General features: G+C 41.3%; 1 protein-coding gene across 1 annotated transcript; it reads left to right on the top strand.

Annotated features, from left to right (window-relative positions):
* ARR3 (arrestin 3) lies at positions 1–21,336 on the top strand (the record flags this gene model as incomplete). The annotated part of the gene is made up of 15 exons (XM_081277690.1): positions 1–77; positions 8,920–8,950; positions 9,101–9,161; positions 9,359–9,403; positions 15,423–15,622; positions 15,744–15,803; positions 16,380–16,447; positions 16,881–17,016; positions 17,202–17,286; positions 17,537–17,609; positions 18,127–18,264; positions 19,698–19,781; positions 20,049–20,072; positions 20,399–20,451; positions 21,092–21,336. 15 exons carry the CDS (start codon positions 1–3, stop codon positions 21,268–21,270), a joined length of 1,314 nt encoding a protein of 437 aa, XP_081133816.1. The 3' UTR covers positions 21,271–21,336.
* Positions 21,337–22,001: the final 665 nt, after the last annotated feature.

The following is a 22,001-nucleotide window of genomic DNA, read 5'->3' as shown; positions in this document are numbered from 1 at the left end:
ATGGTTGTCTCAGGCACCCAGGGCAAACTGAGTCTGGAGAACTCTGAAGAAGAGGTGGGCAGTGATCTTGGAGAGGGGTGAGTAGGTTGGAGCAGAAGCCACTGTGAATGCAGCTGGAATGTAATGAAGACTCTGAACCTGATTCTCAGGTCCTAAGAATGTTGTCCAGCTGGATCCTCAGAGGAGGAGACAGGCCTGAAAAAGAGGCTCTAGAATCTGGATGGGGAAAACCTGGAGATCCTGCCCTGTGGCAGGGTAGCACATGGGATAAAATGTAGGAGTGATCCAGGCGAGGTGGCACATGCCTATAATCCCAGCAACTCACAAGGCTGAGGCAAGAGGATTGCATGTTTGAGGCTAGCCTCAGCAATTGACACTGCCTCAAAAGAAAATCCCCAAAGGCCTTGCATGTAGCTCAGGGGTAGAGTACCCCTGGGTTTCATCCCGACTACAAACAAACAAACAAAAGTAGGAGTGGAAGAATAGTCATATCTTGAATTCTGGACAGCTAACTGCTGTGATACTGCATTAAAAGCTCAGGTTTTCGAGCTAGAAAGACTTGAGTTCAAATCCTTGTTCTGGCTGGGTGTAGTGGCACACAACTATAATTCCAGCAGCTTGGGAAGCTGAGGCAGGAGGACTGTGAGTTCAAAGCCAGCTTGAGCAATTTAGGGAGGCACTAAGCAACTCAGTGATACCCTGTCTCTAAATAAAAATATTTTAAAAAGGGCTGGGGATGTGGCTCAGTGGTTGAGTATCCCTGGGTTCAATCTCTGGTACAAAAAAAAAAAAATCTTTGTTCTGCTTATTAGTTGTGTGACCATGAGCACCGCTTTGTAACTTACTTTCTTCACCAGTGAATTGGGGATAATAATTTGAACCTTTTGGAGTTTTCAGAATATGAATTGGTTAATAGGTGTGGAAACACTTTGTAAGCCATAAAATGCCACAAATCCATAAGGCTTTTAAAATAGTACTTTGTTCCCAGGGATAAATATGGCCTCTTCAGAGGAGATCAAGTCTGACTCAAGGCTTGGTGAACAGCCAAGAGGAAACACCAAACTAGAAAAGCCTCTGCTGATCCAGCTTCCTGCTCCTACTTCTTTAGGCCTTCTTAGCTCTGCTACAGTTCCTTCACCTGATAGCTTTGTGAGTTTCTGCTTGTCCCTGGACACAGCTGCAGCACCTGCTGCTGCTGCTGCCACCACTGCCGCCCAGTGGCTACTTTGGGAAAAGACCTCTCCCAATATTTCCCAACCGCCAGCCTGAGCTTCTACTGTCCTCACCTGGGGCAAAATGAATGCAGCGCTGCAGACCAGACTTGCTCTTTTCTCTGAAACTCTTCTTTGGCTTCTGCGACTTTGCATTATTCTGTTTCTCCTATTCCTCTGGATGTTCCGTCTGACTTCTTCCCTGGCTCTATTTTGCCATGCTTTCCCCAAATGTGGCCCTTCTCTTAAGGGGATTCTTCTCCTCTCCTCCCTTCTCTTTCACCACCTCTGTTCCCTCTCTCCCCGCCTTGGAGGATCCACTCTCATGATTTCAACTATCACTTAGATGTTATCAATAATTCTAATGATCAAGAGACTACAACATATAGATCTCTCTCTGATCAAAATTTCTCTTATCTTGGGGCTGGGGTTGTGGCTCAGTGGTAGAGCACTTGCCTAGCATGTGTGAGGCACTGGGTTCAATTCTCAGCACTGCATATAAATTAATTAATTAAATAAAGTTCCATCAACAACTAAAAAGTTTTTTAAAATTTCTCTCCTTCTCTCACATTCTTATATTTGATTTCTACAGAGATTATGGCACACATGCCTAGAACTATACTCATTTGTGTTTTGTTCATTTGTTCCCAACCTTCCCACCCCGACATTGTATCCCAAGCTCTTTGAAGACATATACCTTGTCTTACCTCTTTCTCAAAGTTTTCCAGGTGTTTCCGATATTTTCCAAATTATATGTGCTGTTGTCCAAAAACTGCCTTCCAGTTCAGAGTTAAGAAAATAGAAGCTGGGTGCTGTGCCACTTCCTGTAATCCTAGTGACTTGAGAGGCTGATGCAGGAAGATAATAAGTTTAAGACTAGCCTCAGCAACTTAGTGAGACTCTGTATCAAGATAGATACATAGATAGATACATAGATAGATAGATGAATGGGCGGGCTGGGGATATGGCTCAGTGATAGAGTGCCCATGGGTTCAATTCCCAGTGCCACCTACTATAGTTTAGATATGTGGTGTCCTCCAAAAGCTCATGTGTGAGACAATGCCAAGAATGTTCAGAGGTGAAATGATTAGTTTATGAGAGGTGTAACCTAATCAATGGCTGAGTCCACTGATATGGATTAACTGGGAGGTAGGTTGTGGCTGGAGGAAGTAGGTCACTGGGGATCTGCCTTTGGAGTATATATTTTGTCCCTGATGAGCAGACCTCTCTCTACTTCCTGTTCCATGTCCTGAGCAGCTTTCCTTTGCCATAATCTTCTGCAATGATATTCTGCCTCACCTTGAGCCCAGAGGTCTGGAGTCAGGCATCTATGGACTGAGACCTCTGAAACCATGAGCCCCAAATAAACTTTCCCTCCTCTATGTTGTTCTTGTTAGGTCTTTTAATCATTGTGACCAAAAAAAAAAAAAAAAAAAAAAAAAGCTAACTAAAACACTGCCTAAATAAATAACAAGAAAATAGGTACCCTGCACATAATTCAATAAATATCTGCTGGATGAATGAATGACTGTAGTTTGTTGAGTTGAATAGTTTCTACATCTATAATCTAAGATTCATATATGTTATGTGCTCCAGTATATGTCGACTTGGGTGTTGGATATCCATTCCACTGACGTCTGGAATTTAGTATGTAGGACAAGTTTATTATAGTCTTTCCTTTGACAGAGAGAAATAAATGTGTGGATACCATTACTGCAGATACTCTTCCATTCTACTATTACTCCAATGTTTTTTCTTATAGTACTATCCCTCTTGGTCCCTCATATATCCATAAATATCTTGATGACAACAGTTTGTCTGGAATGCATGTTATTTTACTTGGAAACCAAAGAAGGAAAGTGGGAAAAGACACATTTTCTAGCTCTTTCTCTAAGGTAACCTGCTGAGAGTATAAAACAAGATAGTCATTCAACCTTGATGGAAAAAAAGCAGTAATCTGAGGAAAAAACGAACAAAGAAGGGGAGGTAAGTAATACACTGGGAAGAAATGCAGGCTTTGGAGTCAGACAATCCTAGGGTTGAATTCTGGCTCCCTTACCTACCAGCTGTGTGACTGTGAACAAGTCTTCCTTAACCTCCATTCCTTGTAGTAGAATGAGTATACTAGTACCTAGGTTGTTGAAAGGAGAAAATAAGGCAAGGCATTCCAGCACAGTGCCGTGCAATTATCATTCTTGCCATTGTTAATAGGAATTAAAATACAGGTGGAGCTGGGGGCAACAGGAGCACACCTGTAATCCCAGGGACTCAGGAGACTGAGGCAGAAGAATCTCAAATTCAAGGCTAGCCTTGGCAACTTAGCGAAATCCTGTCTCAATATAAAAATTTTAAAAAATGGGGGCTGGGGGTGTATCTCAGTGGTAGCGTGCAACTGTGTTCAATCTCCAGTACTTTTAAAATGTGTGTGTATGTGTAGGTTGTGAGAGGCTTACCCCAATTGAAAAACTCAGGAAACCTGCTGAGAGTATGGAATAAGATAGTCACTCAACCTTGATGGAAAAAAGCAGTAATCTGAGCAACCCTGGATAATCCAAACTGACTAATAAAATCATGGGAAAGTGGCTGATGCCAAACAATTGTACCTAAGTTAGTTTTGTCCATTTGTCTCCTCTGTAGTGTGCCCTTTTGTCTTTCTAAATGTCTGTTCTATATCCTGCAAGACTGTTAACAACCTTAGAAGAGAGACACAACCACTTTGATCAGCAACTAGGATAGTGCAGGAAATTTCTGTTTCTACCACTTGCTCCATCTATTTCCTTTCCATCCTCCTCAACTGAGCTAATACCCTTGTCCACATCCCACTTGAATCTGTTGGCTTGCTTTCAGTTGAAATAACAGAAAACTCCAACTCAGCTGACTTTTAAAAAAGGAAATGTATTATCTTGCATGTAAGTCCAGGAGTGTGGCTTTGGAGTTAGCTAATTCAGCAGTTTGACAATGTCATAAAAAAAATCCTGACTCTTTCCATCTTTCTGATCTATAACCCTTAGCGTGTTGTTCAGTAATTCCCATGGTCACAACATGGGCATTGCAATTCAAGCATTGTATCAAAACTTGGCAATATTCATAAAGAAGAGAGGAAGGCCTCTCTTCCTGTGTTTATTTTTAGTATTCAGAAAACCTTTTCAGAATCTTGCCAGCATACTTCCCCTCACATCTCCGTGGGCTTAATTTCATCATGCCTATAAGTAAACCAGTCACTGTCAAGGGGATGAAACGACCATGGCTGACATAAGGAGTGCACAGGAGGAGGGCGGAGTACCTTAAAATTGGGGATTCTGCCCACCAGGAGAATGGGAGAAATGGCTATTGAGTTGGTAAACAATCATGTGTGTTAAGACCCTTACTTATTTCAGCGTGCATAGTGAGGGTGGGTAAGGATCACAAAATCTCTCCCACCAATCTCTCCTAGGGACTGGAAACTCCATAATTAGAGGTGTATTCCTTTGCCTTTTTACCCTTGCATCCTTGTAAAATCCAAGTGCTTCTGGTCAGAATGAAATTATGGTAATAGTTCTCTTTGAGAAATTACTAACTGGAAAGGAGCACGAGGGAACTTTGGGGGAGATGGAACTGTTCAATATCTTCATCTGGGTGGTGGTCACATGTGGTTTCTTATGGATGTTGCAACAAATTAACACAAACTTGGCTGCTTAAAATATACACACTTATTCTCTTGCAGTTTCAAGAAGGCAGGGGTCTGAAATCAGTACCAATGGGCCAGAATTAAGGTGTCATCAGGGCTGCCCCTAAAGTGCAACAGTCACATTGTGGCAATGAGAGACTACAGGGGCGACTCTATTTCCTTGCCTTTTCAGCCTCTAGAGTAGCATTCCTTGCCTATGACCCCTTTTCTCCACCTTCAAAGCCAACAGTGGAGAAATTGCTTCAGTCTTCATATTGTTTTCTGTCTCTGTCGTCAAATCTCCCTCTGCCTCTTTTTCATAATGAGACTTGTAATTACATTTAGGGCTCACCTTGATAAACCAGAATAATCTGCCCATTTTGAGATCCTAATTTAATCCCACCTATAAAGTCCTTTTTTCATATAAGGTAACATTTATAGGTTCCAAGAATTAGGATCTGATATCTTTGGGGGCTATTTTTCAGCCTGCCAAGTAGGTTAAATTTCATTGAGATGCACTTATGATTTTTGTATTTTATTATCTGGAAAGTATGCCTTAGTAAAGAAATTCTCAGTCTCCTAGAAAAGAAATAATGACAAGTTCCATCATAATAATGAGTTACAGACTAGCAGATCTGTTTTCTTCTTACTGAGGGACAGTGGACCTGAGTGGAAAGAGGGGATAAATAGGTCTGGTGGTGCACACCTGTAATCCCAGCAGCCCAGGAGGCTTTCAAAGTCAGTGTGAGCAACTCAGCAAGACCCTAGACAACTTAATGAAACCCTATCTCAAAATAAAAAGTTTTTAAAAAGGCTGGGGAGATGGCTCAGTGGTTCATCACCCCTGGGCTCATTTCCTATACAAAACAAACAAATAAATAAGAGAAAGGAGCCTCAAGTGTGAGTCTGATGATTAGTCCAAAAGTAAATTCATTCTGATTTTTCACCTTCCCACAGTCACTAGTCTTGCCAAGTACCTGAATCTTTCCCATATGTCCAGTATTATTTTCTCTCCCACTATGGTCCCTGAAGAATCTGGGCTTCCAACTGTATTAGGAAATCCCCAAGAAAGAGAGAGTTCTAGCAACTAAATTATAAGGCTCTGAGGTGCACATTGGCCAGAAACGGCAGGGGCTAACCCAGTTAATCATGAAAAGGGAATACAGGACTGCTGTCCAGGGCCTTAAGTAAGGAGCAAGAATTAAGAGAAGGTCTTGTCCAGTCCTCTAAGCCACAGCCATAGCCACCTCTGAGGAGTGGACACCCCATTCAGGGGTTGAGGGCTGTGTCTATGGATAAGTACTAAAGATCAGCCAGTTCTAAGGGGAGGGAGAGTGGGGTCAGGGTCCCCCATAACTTAGAAGTTATGTCTACATTCTCCATGTCTGCACAAACAGGGCCTTGGGCCCTATGGAAGGACAGTCAAGAAAGGAAGATTACTTTGTTGTTGCAATTATGGGGGTCCTGGCAGCTGCAGAGACAAAAATATCTCTAATTCCATGAACAGTCACACAAGGCAAGGGAAGCTGCTTAGAGCATGGACTTAGTTTCAGAGATTGGAGAGAGTTAAGAGCTGGGCGGGTGGGGAAGCTTCCTTAGGTGGAGGTGATATAGATGTCAATTATCTATTTCCTCGACTTGCAATGTCCCACCAGGAGAATCTTCCCCTGGGCCAGGAATCCTATGGTACCTTCCTTTCCAACAAGAAAATAAATTCAAGGCTCACATACATGGACACACACAGTTCAATACACTTAGTTCCCTGCTCCTGCCCCCACCCACCTACAAGAGATTGACTCCTACTGTGCATATAAGCTGGGATAATCAGGGTTTTTTATTATAGGCTGCAAGAGTCCAAAGTCCCAAGTGGTGAAAGGCTGGGAAAGGGGTACTCTTTCCCACACCCTTGGCTTTTTTTTTTTTTTTTTTTTGAGAGAGAGAGAGAGAGAGAGAGAGAGAGAGAATTTTTAATATTTATTTTTTAGTTTTCCGTGGACACAACATCTTCGTTTTTATGTGGTGGTGCGGACACAACATCTTTGTTTGTATGTGGTGCTGAGGATCGAACTCGGGCCACACGCATGCTACCCGCTTAAGCCACATCCCCAGCCCACCACCCTTGGCTTTTATGTAGCCTAGAATAGATCTAGAGATACAGAGAATGGAATGTGACACAAGGCTCTTCTTCCCAAAATACAAAGCCATCCTATTTCTATCTCCCACTATGCTTCACCTTTTAAGATTTCCAACACCACTTTAATCCCAGCCCTCAGATTCAAGGCCTCATAAGGCCAAAACTCTGTAGTTAGCCTTATTAAACTCCCTTGCCTTTAGTATCAGAATCAATCCCCTGCTGGACGCAGTGGTACATGCTCATAAGCCCAGTTACTAGGGAGGCTGAGGCAGGAGAGTCTCAAGCTTGAAACCAGACTGGGTATCTTAGTGAGACACCTGTCTGAACATACAATAAAAAGTGGATGTAGCTCAGTGGTAGCATACCGCTGGGTTCAATTCCCCATATCACAAACACAAAAAATTGATTTCCTACCCCCACTCTGTCCTAGCAGCAACAGCCTGCTGATCTTTTAACCACTAATCTTTTAGTCACTAATCTTCTTTCCAAAATCTTGCACCTAAGCTATTTATAGCAGTGTTTCATGTCCCCCCACCTGACCCCAAACCCTATTCTTCTTTTCTGACTCCCACCAATCTAAAACACTCGGAAGATCTGGGTATAAGAGGCTGGAGAGGTGAGCATATCAACCAGAGCTGGAGGCTGTTGTGAACTTCATCTTTCTCCCCAGGTAATATTTTAAATCCCCCTACTTCCAGCCCATACTAAGTCCCACATCCCTTCCCCTTAGAATCCCCCTTATTATATTGGGGGAAGTTGAGGGGAATTTTTTCCTGACACAAATAGCAGGCATTCAGGCTAAAAGACCCTCTCAGCTTCTGTGAGTTCATCCCACAGACCAGGCCAAAGGGCATCAAAGGAAAACACTATAAAGACATTTTCTACTCTCTAAGGTTTCCTAGTACCTGGAGAGATGGATAGGGAAAAGATGCAGAAATCTAAAGAAGGTAATGAGAGATGAATAAATTCAAGGAAGGCTTTCAACCTCTATAGAGGTTTCTGCCAACATGAAGAAAATGAGGGCAGCAACCCCTTCTGTTTTATACCTTTACCCCTTCTTTTTTTTCTTTTGTCTCTTCTTAGCTGAATGTCATGGCAAACATGAAGTGAACTCAGGCTCACAATCTATTGTAGGAACATAAGGAGGCAGAATCCATTCATTTGCTCATGATTCATTCATGTATCTAACAAACGTGTCTTGGAACCTACTGTGTGACCAGGTGATGTCCAGTCTCATTCAGTCCAAGAAACACATTTTTCTGGATCAAAACCTCTGTACAGCTGCTTTCCAGATAAGTTCTTTCTCTCTGAAGGCTCTCAAGAGTCCTCCAGCCATTCCATGAAGTCCAATCCTTTTTGGAGAATAGGTAGCATGGTTAGTCACAATTTGTACAAAATAGGAGTATTTTTCCCTTGTCCAGGATAGCTTAGAATATGGCTTAAGAAATACTTTTGGCAGGAAGGAGAACTGAAGGCACTTGGTAGTGAGGTATATATTTAAGGAGGAAGGCTTCTGTCACACTAGGTATGTGTAGATGGTATATTGAAATGGGATAAGGAGGATAGGGACCAAATAACTGAGCTTTCCTCCTTCTTTCCCTCATCTCAGAAAAGGCTCAACATCAACTCCATGGCCAGCAGCTCCAAGTAAGTAATAACACGTTTAATGCTCTAAATCTGTGAATTTCTCCCTGCCCAAACCCAAGTATTTACCTTTGGGGTAGAAGGGTTTTCAACCTCTCCCTAACTTGTGGCCTTGGATTACACCTCAATTACCTCTACCTTTGCTCCATCTCATTTTCTTGAAGCCTCTTCTAATCCTAGAATTATTTCCTTTTTTTCATACTTCCCTTTCTTTTATCTCCCTCCCTCTTCTCTTCCTCTGCTCTCCTAACCTTCCTTTCCTCTTCCTCATTTTCTCCCCATAGGGTGTTTAAGAAGACCAGCTCCAATGGGAAGGTGAGAGTACCTGGCCCAGCTGGGCAAATGAAAGGGCAAAAGGGATAGGTGGGTACATCCGCCAAGGTCTCAGGGGTTTGGGTTGGAGACTTAAGAGAAATCTGTTCATAAATGATTGTTAGACTAACATGGGAGGTTGTTCCACAACAGCTCTCCATCTACCTGGGGAAACGGGACTTCATGGACCATGTGGACACAGTGGAACCCATTGGTCAGTGAGTTAAAAAAGGGGAAGAGCCTGGGAAAAGGGAATAGGAACCAGGGAATAAAAGAAAGTGTAGGAAGGACCATTTAGTAAAAGAGGGCCAATTGAAGGGGGAAATGGGAAGAACCATTTCAGGGATCAACTTGTGTTTCACAGCTGGAGAAATTTTCTGACCAGGGTGTCATCTCTCCTTCTCTCTACAGATGGTGTAGTCCTGGTTGACCCTGAGTACCTAAAAGGTCGAAAGAGTAAGTAAAAATCTTTGTTGGTCTTTGTTTCAGGGGTTCCTAACTGAAATGTCATACATGTTAAACAGACAACCTGATGAGTAGACTAGACCAGAGGGGTGTAGGAAAACCAGAAAGTAGTAGGAACTATGAATGCCTTATCTGATGGAGGCTAACAACTGGAAATTCCAGCCCAGTATGGTCAAATTTTCTTATTGTTATAGAAGAACTGGAAATAAAGCTCAGAATAAGACCTTTAGAGGCCTCAAATCTGAAAAGATTACGGTACCCCTTCTCTCTCTCTTTTTTTTTTTGGTAGTTCTGAGACTCGAACCCAGGGCCTTGTGTATGTGAAGCAAACACTTTACCACTAAGCTATATCTCCAGCCCAGTGGTACCCCTTCTCCAAATAATGTTAGAAATAAATACATTTCTAAAACATAAATTTTTATTCCTCAAAATTATATAAAACTTATGTGTGTTGAAATTAAAACAGTTTCTTTTGAAAATTTCTATTTTCTCCATCATTGTTGGTGGTACCCTTGCTTGGCTATTGATCTGAACATGGGTTTAGACTGCCTATGGAATGATTTAGTACACCAAAAAATTCATATTTTTATGCAAATTTTCTGATTTTCAAATGTTGGAAACTCACTAAATGATTATTAAAAGCCTGGCTAAATCAAAATACTTCTTTTTTCTGGAGGCTGAATGTGACTCTCAGCCTGCCATTTTGCAACCTCAGGAATATGTCTTTCCATCTCTCCTTTTGTGTTGGAAAACCACCTAACCTTTCCTTTTAAAAAGTCCTAAACAAAGGAACAAAATAACCACAGGAAATAACAGCAAGAAATATTACTCTGGCAGCAGTACTATAGATCAAGATTATATGAAATATTTTTTCATTGCATTTTTTTCCTTTTAATTCTCACTATGGATTAACCCCACTGTGATCCAACTAGACTGAGAATTGAGTTTGATTTGAAAAAGGTTCATAGCAAGTTGATGAATACTAGTTCAGATGTAACCTTTAGATACTGAGGAATAAACTAGCCTTAATCTTTCAGATTAAGCAGTGTGGATAAGCAATCTGGCCAGTTTTAAATATCACAGAAACCCTGGGGTACAGCCATAAATTAACCAACTTTAAGATTCTCCAAACTCTATATTTCTAAAACCTAAATAATTTTTCACATTCCTAAAAATCCTCAGAATAATCTATAGAAAGAAATCTTTACTTTAAAAATATTATATATATATTTATATTTATATATATTTACAGATGGACACAATACCTTTATTTTGCTTATTTTTATGTGGTGCTGAGGATTGAACACAGTGCATCACAGGTGCAAGGCAAGCACTCTACTACTAAGCCCCAACCCCAGCCCCCAGAAATCTTTACTTTTAAATAACAAAAATATAAAGAATGCATGCTGAGTCCAGGAATAACATGTATTTTTCCTTATTTGAATCTTCTCTTATGTCCTCCTAGTAGAATTTTATATTATTATTCATTTGAATTGTGCATGTTTCTCAAGTTTAATCCTAATTATTTTATGTAGTTTTTTTTACCTTATGAAGATCATCTTCTTTACATCATATTTTCTATTATGCTTTTCCATTAAGGTGCATTTGTGGATGCAAAATATGCTTATTCAACACCACTGAGTAATAAAGGCCAGTAATAGATCAGGATATGTAGTGGTATGAGCAAATTATTGTTTAACTACAATCTATCTGGGCTCTCCCTGTACTATTTCTTACAATTGTACATGAACCTATAGTGATCACAAAATAAAATGCTTGATTTTAAAAAGGCAATGAAAGCCGGGCATGGTGGCATACACCTGTAATCATAGCTACTTAGGAGGATGAGGCAGAAAGATCACAAGTTTGAGGGAGCCTCAGCAATTTAGTAAGACCCTGTCTAGAAAAAATTTTAAAAGGCTTGGAATGAAGCTCAGGAGAAAAGTGCCCTTGGTTCAATCTTCAGTACCTACCCCCCCCCCACACACACACACAAAAAGGCAATGAAAGTGAAGTCATAAATAATCATAAATAACCAAGTTTGGCTTGTGTTCAATTATAGAAACAAGTTGGGTTGTATATATAACAGATATTAATGGCAGTTATCTCTGGAATATTATGTAGATCTTTGATTTTTATTGTATTTTCTGATGTTCATAACATTAATATATATTATTCCTATAATGAAGAAAATATAAGTTAACTTTAGATGTTGGCTTTTAAAAGAAAATAAAAACAAGCTATTTTCTGGCACAAAAAAAGACTAATCCTAAACTGCTTGAGAGCCAATTAGAGCTTGGACAGGAGCTACGGACTTATCTTGCTGCCCTCCTTACATGGCACAGAAAGATGTGCCAAGAACAATTCATCTGGTTAACACCCTCACCTCAGGGGTCCCTAGATCCTCTTCTGCCTCACCTGTCCTGACCTTTTTTATTATTATTATTATTCCTCATCTCTTGTATTTCATCCCTCCTCCTGCCTTCTTCCAGCTACCTTTAGTTTTTGGTGCTGGGGATCCAAACTAGGGCCTCCTACAAGCTGAATGTGTTCTCTATCACAAAGTTATAGCTCCAGCCCCATGGCTATCTCTTTTCATCTCCTTCTCACCTTCTTTTTTCCTTTCCTTTATTCCTTGTTTTCCCTTTTCTTTTTCCTTTCTGCCACTTTAATTGTTGTCGTAATTGTAAAAATATTAGAAAATTAGGAGGCCACAATCTTATAACTTTTTTTTTTGGTCTGTGGTACTAGGGATTGAATCCAGGGGCTCTGCACCACTGAGCCACATCCCCAGTCCTTTATTATTTATTTATTTATTGCAACAGAGTCTCACTAAATTGCTGAGGCTGGCCTCCAACTTACAATCCTTCTACCTCAGCCTCCTGAGTCACTGGGATTACAGGAGATTGCCACTGTGCCCAGCCTTTCTATATATATATATTTTTTGTATTGGGACTGAACTCAAGGGTACTCGACCATTAAGCCACATCGCCAGCCCTATTTTGTATTTTATTTAGAGACAGGGTCTCACTGAGGGGCTTAGCACCTCATCATTGCTGAGGCTGGCTTTGAACTTGCCATTCTCCTATCTCAGCCTCCCAAGCCACCACTGTGCCTGGCCCTATAACCTTTAATCGTGGATGATTTCCAATAATATTTTAGTTCTTATTCATACTTTCTGTGAAAACACATGTATATTGTATCTAAATGCTATACCATAAATAACATTTTATAACAATCTCTTAAACCTATGTCAATATATAAAAATTTGTAACTCTTTGTCTGGTACTATATCATATGGGTGTACCATAATGTGCTTATAGTTCACCATAATTGTATTTACAATCTTCAATTGTTGGACAGTCACTTCACTTTCAATTTTTTACTGTTATAAACAATGCTATAAAGCACATCCTTGTGTGTGCAGTATGCATGTAAGTATGTATATATGTGTATATATGTATGCGCACACACATACTGATTACTTGTTCAGACTAAATGGTTATAAGCTGAATTAATGGATAAAGTGTATTCATGCAGTTTTAAACTTTCTATACCTATTGCTAAATTGTTCATACCAATTAACTCTACATCCTGAAGTACATGATACTGCCAAATATCCCAATTCTTATAAAAACACTGGTATTATCATTATTCTAAGTCTTTATTATATCTTTTGAATATAGATTCACTTTCATTTTCCTCATTCTTAATTTTTAATTTTTTTGTCTGTAGATGAACACAATATCTTTATTTATTTTATTTTTATGTGGTACTGAGGATCAAACCCAGTGCCTCACACATGCTATAGGAAAGTGCTCAGCCACTGAGCTAGAACTTCATCCCCTTATTCTTAATTTTTACATTTAAAAAAATTAGTACTGTGTATTGAACCCAGGGACACATAACCACTGAGCCATATTCCTAGCACTTTTTGTTTTTTGTTTTGAGACAGGGTCTCACTAAGTTGCTGAGGCTGGCTTTGAACTTGCTATTCTCCTGCCTCAGTCTCCCAAGTTGCTGGGATCACGGGCATGTGTCACACATCTGGCTAATTCTTATTTTTAGAAGAAGATAATCTGGTGTTAAATATATTGATCTATTTAAAATACTATAATAAGTTATTTTCTATTTTGTGCATGGCTATTGGTAGTTTTCTAGTTTCTGGGTCAGGGCCTCTGATAGAAATCAATCTCTTTTGTCACTCTGGCCTTAGACAACCCTCTCTATCCCATCCCACACTCTCTTAGTGCATTTCAGAGGCTTTCTATCTGCCCCTAATTTCAAGTAGTACATATAAAATTTGAGTTCTATTATAACTGTTCCATTTCTGCCAAGATGCCTATCATCATCATCATCATTCATGTTTCTAATCACTTTACAATTTACAAAGGGATTTCTTATATATTAACTTCTCACAACCATCCTATAAGTGAAGTTGGGCACCCATAATTCTAGGCTTTGGAGATAGACAGGTATGTGTTGAAATTCTAGGCCATTACTTAAGTATTCTGAACTTGTTTTCTTTACTTGTAAAGATAATACTTGAGCTGGGTTCAGTGGTGCACATCTGGAATTCCAGCAATTGGGGAGGCTGAGGCAGGAGGATCTCAAGTTTGAGACCTGCCTGGGCAATTTGGCAAGACCCTGTCATAGAAAATAAATAAATAAATAATTAGGATTGGGGATGTAGCTCAGTGGTAGAGAATCCCTGAGTTCAATCCACAGTTCAAAAAAAAAAAAAAAAAAAAAAAAAAAAAAAAAAAGAAAGAAAATAAAAAAAGAACAACTTAAAAAAATACTTGAGGATTGTTGTGAAGTCTCATAACATATGTAGAGTTCCTAGTGCAGTCCTATCTGACAAGAAAAATACTCAATGAATTTGTATATATCCTGTTCAAACCCAGGTATTCTGACCATAAATCATATTCACTCTCTTTTCTTATGTATCCTTCCCTGATCCTATCTTGCTACCTCCCTCCCACACTCATTCTTCTTCTCTCCTCTCCCCAGGTAACTACTACCCCATATTTGGTGTTTGTTACTCTCATGATGTTTCTATATTTCAAAACCATATTTATGTATCTGTGATCAACTTTGATATTGTTATAAATTATTTTAAACTTTATATAAATGGTAACATACTCTGCATATAATTCTGTAGCTAGCATTTTTACTTAATAGTTTTTGAGATTTAACCATGTTAATACGTGTCTTAGACCATTTGTGCTGCTATAACAAAACACGTGACACTGGGTAATACATAAAGCACAGAAATTTACTTTCTCACAGTTCTAGAGGCTGGAAAAAGACCAAGGTTTTGCAGGCTCAGTTGTCTGGTGAAGGGCTAGTCTCTGCTTCCAAAATGGTGCCTTGCTGCTGTATCCTCTGGAGGGAGAAATGCTGTGTCCTCACATGGCAGAAGGCAGAAGGGCAAGAGAGATGAATGCTGCATGAAGGTTTTTTAATAAAACCCTTAATCCCATCACAAGGGAAGAAATGCTCATGACTTAATCACCTCTTAAAGATTATCTGAATACCATTACACTGACTATTAAATTTCAACACCTAAAGCTGGGCATAATGGTGCACACCTGTAACCCAATGATTTGGGAGGCTGAGGCAGGAGGATCATGAGTTCAAACCTTGCCTCAGCAATTTAGCGAGGCACAGTGGTACACACTTGTAATCCCAGGTACTTGAGAGGCTGAGGCAAGAGGATGGCAAGTTTGAGGCCAGCCACAGTAACATAGTGAGAATTCATCTTGGGGGAAAAAAAAAGCTTGAGATGAAGCTCAGTGGTAGAGCACCCCTGGGCTTGATCTTCCTTACTGCAAAAATTAAGTAATTAATACTTTAGATTTTATTATATTCAAGTACATTAATCTTTTTGTTTATGGCCATACTCTTTTGACTATATTACACTGCCTCTCTGTATCTTACTATGACCCAGTTAAGATCTCCTTTCCCACTGGTCTGACAGGTAATTCTTTTCTTCCTTTGCCTGTAGTGTTTGTCATATTGACATGTGCATTTCGCTATGGCCGTGATGACTTGGATGTGATTGGTCTGACATTCCGCAAAGATCTGTATGTACTGACACAGCAAGTGGTTCCAGCTGAGTCCAACAGCCCACAGGGTCCCCTCACAGTCTTACAGGAGCGACTGCTGCACAAGCTGGGGGAAAATGCCTATCCTTTTACCTTGCAGGTACTGACACCAATTCCTAGGCAGGGTTTCTGGGGAAGATTAAGAGAGAAAGCTAAAGAAATAGAACATAAGAGGGGACTCCCTATTTTTTCTGTTCACTGACCTCCTTTTGGTTCCCTAGATGGTTGCCAATCTGCCCTGTTCAGTGACACTGCAGCCAGGTCCTGAAGATTCGGGAAAGGTGAGGTCTAAGTTTTGAGAAAGAGGCTTTATTAGTTACCTTTTTGTCACTGTGACAAAAGACCTAAAATAATCAACTTAAAAGGAGGGAAGGTTTATTTTGGTTCATAGTCTCAGAGGTTTCAGTCCATGGTCACATGGCCCAGGTGCTTGGGGCCTGTGGTGGCACAATACATCATCATAGGAGCACATAGTGGAGTAGGCCTGTTCACCTCAGTGTCAAGGAAGTGAAAAGAAACAAGGAGGAGCTGGGGTCTCAATATCCCCTTCAAGGGTATGTTCCCAATGATCTAACTTCCTCCAACTAGGGCCTCAACTTTTAAATGTTCTACCACTTCCTAATAGTACCATAGGCTGGGGACTAAACCTTTAACACATGAGCCTTTGGGCGACATTTTAGATCCAAACTATAGCAGAGGGCTACAGGGGTAGTGCTAGGGAGGAGGAACAGAGAGACAAATGGATAAGACTGGAGAGATGGACAGGTAAGGGATAAGATCGGACATTTTCTTATAGGCCCTAAAGGGAGGGAGAAACAGCATAGGAAATGAGTTCTCTTTGCCTCTGCACCTTCCAGGCTTGTGGGGTTGACTTTGAAGTGAAGAGTTTCTGTGCTGAAAACCTGGAGGAAAAAGTCTCCAAGAGGTATTCTTTAGTATTTCCCCAAATCACTGCTTCTAGCCCCTCCCAGGAAACACATACTGCTCTTACCACAGAAACAGCCCTACTTCTAACCTCCAGAGCACCACTGCCACCAACTTGGATGCCCAGTTCTGAATCCTCTCTGGCTTCTCTCCTTCACTCTAGGGCAGGAGTCTGCAAAATTTTATGTAAAGGGTCAAAAAATAAATATTTAGTTTTTGTGGACCATATGATACAGTTTGAGTTGCAACTATGCAACTCTGCCAATGTAGTGGAAAAGCAGTCATAAATACTACATAAATGAATAAATATGGCGGCATATTTATGATGACCTTCTGCCATCCCCACACCCAAGCAATGACTTTACTGTGGAGGTGTCATGGGGAGGTCTATGGTTCCAAAAGATGTTCTGGCTAACTCCTTCACCTCTATTCAGAGACTCTGTGCGGTTGGTTGTTCGGAAAGTACAGTTTGCACCAATGGAGCCAGGCCCTGGACCCTGGGCCCAGACCATTCGTCGCTTCCTTCTGTCAGTTCAGCCCCTACAACTCCAGGCCTGGATGGACAAGGAGGTTGGTAACCCTCACTTCCTGCCACAACCCCAGAACCCATCTGTTATCCTTTCTTCACTGCTTCCCTACTTGGGTAGGCAGAGGTAAAAGCCAGGGCAGGAATAGTACTAAGAAAACAGAAATTCCAGGTCTTGATCTGGGTGTTCGCCCTACAACCTTGTGATGGGCCCCTCCTCCTGCTTTAGGTTCACTACCATGGAGAACCCATCTCTGTTAACGTTTCTATCAACAACAGCACCAGTAAGGTCATCAAAAAAATCAAGATTTCAGGTGAGCTTCTTTTCCCTTGCCCTGCACCTAGCCCCCAAACCACAACTGTCTTTCATTCCCACTTACCGGTCTGAATTCATCTTAGCTTTCCCTCCAACATAGGTTTATCAAAATATATACCTTTGCCCATGAACACATCTTATTGAATCATGTATAGGGTGATCATGTATAACATTTCATTTGAGGACAGTAAGTTGGGGTCTTGAGGATAACTGGCTGAATAGTCATATGCTTTTTCTGGTTTATTCAGTTGACCAGATCACAGATGTTGTCCTGTATTCACTAGACAAGTACACCAAGACTGTGTTCATTCAGGAGTTCACGTGAGCTGACACTGGGGCTGGGGTCAAAGCCAAGGGAAGGGATGGTGGGAAATGGACCAAGAGGCAGAGAAGAGGGTTGGAGAAAGAAGAAGAGGGGGTACCCAGGAATAAAGGTCAAGGTGGGAGCTTAAGTATAGAAGGACTCTCAGGAGAAGTAAAGGGAGGGGATGTGATTTACCCTAGGAAGACCATCACAATACTAAGAGAGGGTGGGAACATAGGACTTCTCACTAGAACAAATTCTTGTGGGTTGGAGATATAGCTCAGTTGGTAGAGTGCTTGCCTCGTATGCACAAGGCCCTGGGTTCAATCCCTAGTATCACACACACACACACACACACACACAAAAAAAAAAAAAAAAACTCAGAACTAATTCTTGCCTCTTTTCACAGTTAAATATGTCACTTCTCTTAAATACCCCAGTAGGTTCTTAGAATTGTGCATAATACCCTTAGTAATGAAAGTACACTTAGTTGACCAACCTAGCCTAAGTTCTTTTCTTGTTCTCCTTTCAAAGGGAGACCATAGCTGCTAACTCCAGCTTCACCCAGAGCTTTTCAGTAACACCACTCTTGTCTGCCAACTGTCGGAGACAGGGACTGGCACTGGATGGCAAACTCAAGCACGAAGATACCAATCTGGCCTCTAGCACAATGTAAGCTCAAATGTAACCCCTAACCCATTCCGCATGCTATATAAATATTTCTAAAGTTTCACGTTCAGTGAAGCCTATATATTTTTTAAATGCCCCTAGGCTGATGTTCAAAACCCTTCCTGGCCTGAGAGCCAGCAGCAAGTGAAAAACACCCATGGGACCAACTGCAGCCTTTGGTCTTAGGCAGTAAAGAAGGAAATGTGAAGTGGAAAAAAATCTTTATATTGTATAATATCTCACATTTCACAAAGGCCTTACATATGTACTGTTATCTTCATAAGAATTTCATTAAAGTAGGCTAGACAGGTGTTCCTATTCCATTTTCCACTTAAGAACCCTGAGGCTCAGAGAGAAGGCTCTTGTCCAGCGTTGTCTAACAGAGGTAGTCAGCATTCTATTACATGTCAACATGTCATCTGGCCCTAAACACTCTTCTCTAGAGAAGACAGAAATGGAGTAGAAAACAAGGAGATGAGAAATGAGGATGAGGATGAAAAAGAATGATATGAGAGGAACTGATATAATTTCTGTGATGTCATTCAATTGGTTCTATGCTACCTGAGGGCCTAATACTAAATGTGACTCCCACCAAAAGCCATTTGAAGAGCATAAATCCCATCTATAACAAAGCTTTATCAATCAAGTAGCTATAGACTGTTATTGCTATAAATACCTTAGAAATCATCCAAACAATATCCTTTTCCAGAGAGGGGATCAGCAGCCCAGAGCAATGAAGATACTTTCCCAAGATTATGCAGCTTCCAGTGTCTTAGTTTTCAAATAGCAGGTTTTTAATGGGCACCTGTTAAATAGTCATTCCTATCTAAGCAATGTGGGGAATACAAAGAAGTTTGAGTCTTTGCTTTCAGATGGCCTACGTGAGGAACAAATAGGAATGCAAATACAATCTAACAGTTAAATGTTAATACATGTGGTTCAGATTTTGAGGCCAATAGAAGTTAAAAGAAGCCAACATAGCTGGCAAGGGGTTCTTATAAGAGACAGAATGATCTACATCTTGAAGAATATATAAGATCTGGATACCATCAGACTGGGACCACAGCATGGGCAGAGGCTAAAAGGTGGGACTCCACATGGCATTTTTAGGTTATAGAGGATGGATCTGTCTACAATTTATCCCAGGTACTAGGGAATTAAGGCACAAAAGTTTAGAAAGAGTAGATGAGGCCAGATTATTGTGAGTCTTGAAAGTCAAACAGAGTAGTTATATTGAATAAGGTAGGCTCTTGAATAGAGGGTAATATGGTAAATTGAATTTCAGGAAGAAAAATGTGGTTCCCAAAGGTAGGAGAGATTTGACCCTGGGAGAAGACAAAATAGAGTGTGGTGATGGGAATGTACAGGAAGGAACTTGGGGAATGAAAGAATTCCTTCCCAACCAAACACACAAAATTGGATATTACAACTTCCAGTGTTCGACCTGGAATGAACAAGGAGCTACTGGGGATCCTGGTGTCCTACAAAGTCAGAGTCAACCTGATGGTATCCTGTGGAGGGTAAGTGAGGGTTCAGGGATGATCTGGGCAGAAGCTGGGGAGCCAAGGGTTTCTTGCTTCTGTTTTTCTTATGATTGGACTAACCCAACAAGTTCTCTCCCCTTCTCCTGGACTAAGTTCCCAAACCTGTAAGCTCAGTGAGCAAGTCACCTTCCTTGCAGAAACCATTCTGTGGCTGAGTTGGCTTTATGATTGTCACCCCCTAGTAAAACTAGGTAGCCTCTTCCCATTTCCAACTGCTAATTTTGGGTGTCATTCTACCTACAGAATCCTAGGAGATCTGACAGCCAGGTGAGAAACTGCGGGGAAAGAGGACTGGAGTTAAGGGGAGAATAAAGGGATAAGAAGACAAAGAGTGACTAATAAATGTCTGAAGGCAGGCTGGGGTTATGGCTCAATGGTAGAGCGTTCACTCGCCTAGCATGTGTGAGACCCTGGGTTCAATCCTCAGCACCACATATAAATAAATAAAATAAAGGTATTGTGTTCAACTACAACTAAAAAATAAATATATTTTTTAAAAAGTCTGAAGGCATCCTAGAACTGGAAAACTGAGGGAGGGAGGTCAAAAGGTTTGGGCTTAGAGGATAAATAACTCCACCTTGGGATCCTTGCAGTGATGTTGGTGTGGAGTTGCCGCTGACCCTGATCCACCCAAAGCCATCTCAAGGTGAGTGACCAGGGGGGAATTACAGGAACTATTGTCCTGAGGGTTGGGGACCAAGCAGATCTGATCACATGACTTGGGAGTCCAGTGGTTTGGGTAGAAATAGAACAGTAATAGTTTGGGTGTTTAGGATTTCAGGGGAAACGTGGGAAGGAAGAGTAAAGACCTTTCTTCAGGGAACTAAAAAGCCCTTATCAGCTTCAGTTCCATTTTTCTCTTTCTCCCATGCTTGCTACAGAGGCCACGAGGTAAGGGAACAGGCCCCATTCCCCCTCTATTGCTAATTGCTACCCTACATTTTGAGATGATAGGGATGTAAAAAAGCTTCCCAAAGATGTTGTTTTCAATACCTTTGCAGTGGATACATATGGTTTAACTCCATGTCATAGTTCAGGGCTTTTCATAAACCCTCCTCTTTCTGCATCACACACCTTCTACCTGATCCTCTTCTTATAATTGTCCTTTCCACTCATCCCTTTCAGTTTTTCCCCTTTTCCCTAATCCCTACTTCCTTCTTTCATTCTCTAATCCTTTCCCTGAGTCCCATCCTCCTCCATTCTTATTTCCTTCCCAATATTCCTGGAGTGCTTTTGTGTTGGGAGATCTGAGAGGAAATGAAACAATCAGGAAAGGGATTAGGGAGGGGATCAAGAAAAGGGAGTGAACCTGGAGGATATTCAGAAAGGAGTTCCTAACCCTCCATTCTCCTCTGCTGCTTCTGCAAGCTCTGAGGACATCGTCATTGAGGAATTTGCACGGCAGGAGGACGGCGGGGAGGAAAAGCAGAAGGCTTTGGCAGAGGAGGGAGATGAGGGGAGCTGAGTGCCCAGATCTGATATTCCTGCGTGGGAGTTCCCACTGTAACTATAATAAATTGTTTTGAACAGATGTGCCTGTCACTTTCTTTGCTATTTCCTCCTCCTGGAGGGTAACAGAACTACTGATAAGGATTTCCCTGCCCACCCCCATGATGAGATTAACCTAAGCACGTTTTTGACAAGCCTCCTGTCCCCTGTGGGTCCTTCAGCTTTTTCTCTGACTGCAGCCATCCCTACCCCCACCCCATCACCCTACTCTTGTCATCACCCCAGTGCAATGAGCACCAACTAGCATCAGGAGCAAGCAATGCAGGAGCTGTGGGGAGGAAGCTGAGGTGGCGTGGCTGTACCCAGGCCTGGGTGTGTAGCTAAGCCTGCTGTCACAAGCTGTTGTTGGGGAAAGCCCACTGTGATATCAGGAGATGCAGGGCCTAATGCAGGAAGCCAGTGTTACTCCCACCACTATCCTGCAAAGATGTATGCCTTTGGTCTTCCAGAGGAAGGTCAGACACTTTGGCCTGGAGACCAAGGGAAAACAAAAGGCTCTGTGAAAATCCAGACTCGCAAAGCAGTGAGGATCTGGGATGGGAATTTAGGAATAGGAAGTTATAAATAGGAAGGTGTGAATGGTAAGAAATGGGATTGGGGCTGGGGGGATTTCTCTGGGAAGTGAGTTTCTCCTTGTTGGTAAAGTTTGAAGCATATGTGTTGGGGGGAGCTTGTAGAGACTCTGAG

This window comes from Spermophilus citellus, assembly GCF_964194105.1.
Source record: "Spermophilus citellus genome assembly, chromosome: X".
Classification (NCBI taxonomy): domain Eukaryota; kingdom Metazoa; phylum Chordata; class Mammalia; order Rodentia; family Sciuridae; genus Spermophilus; species Spermophilus citellus.
This window is presented reverse-complemented; position numbering and strand designations above follow the sequence as displayed.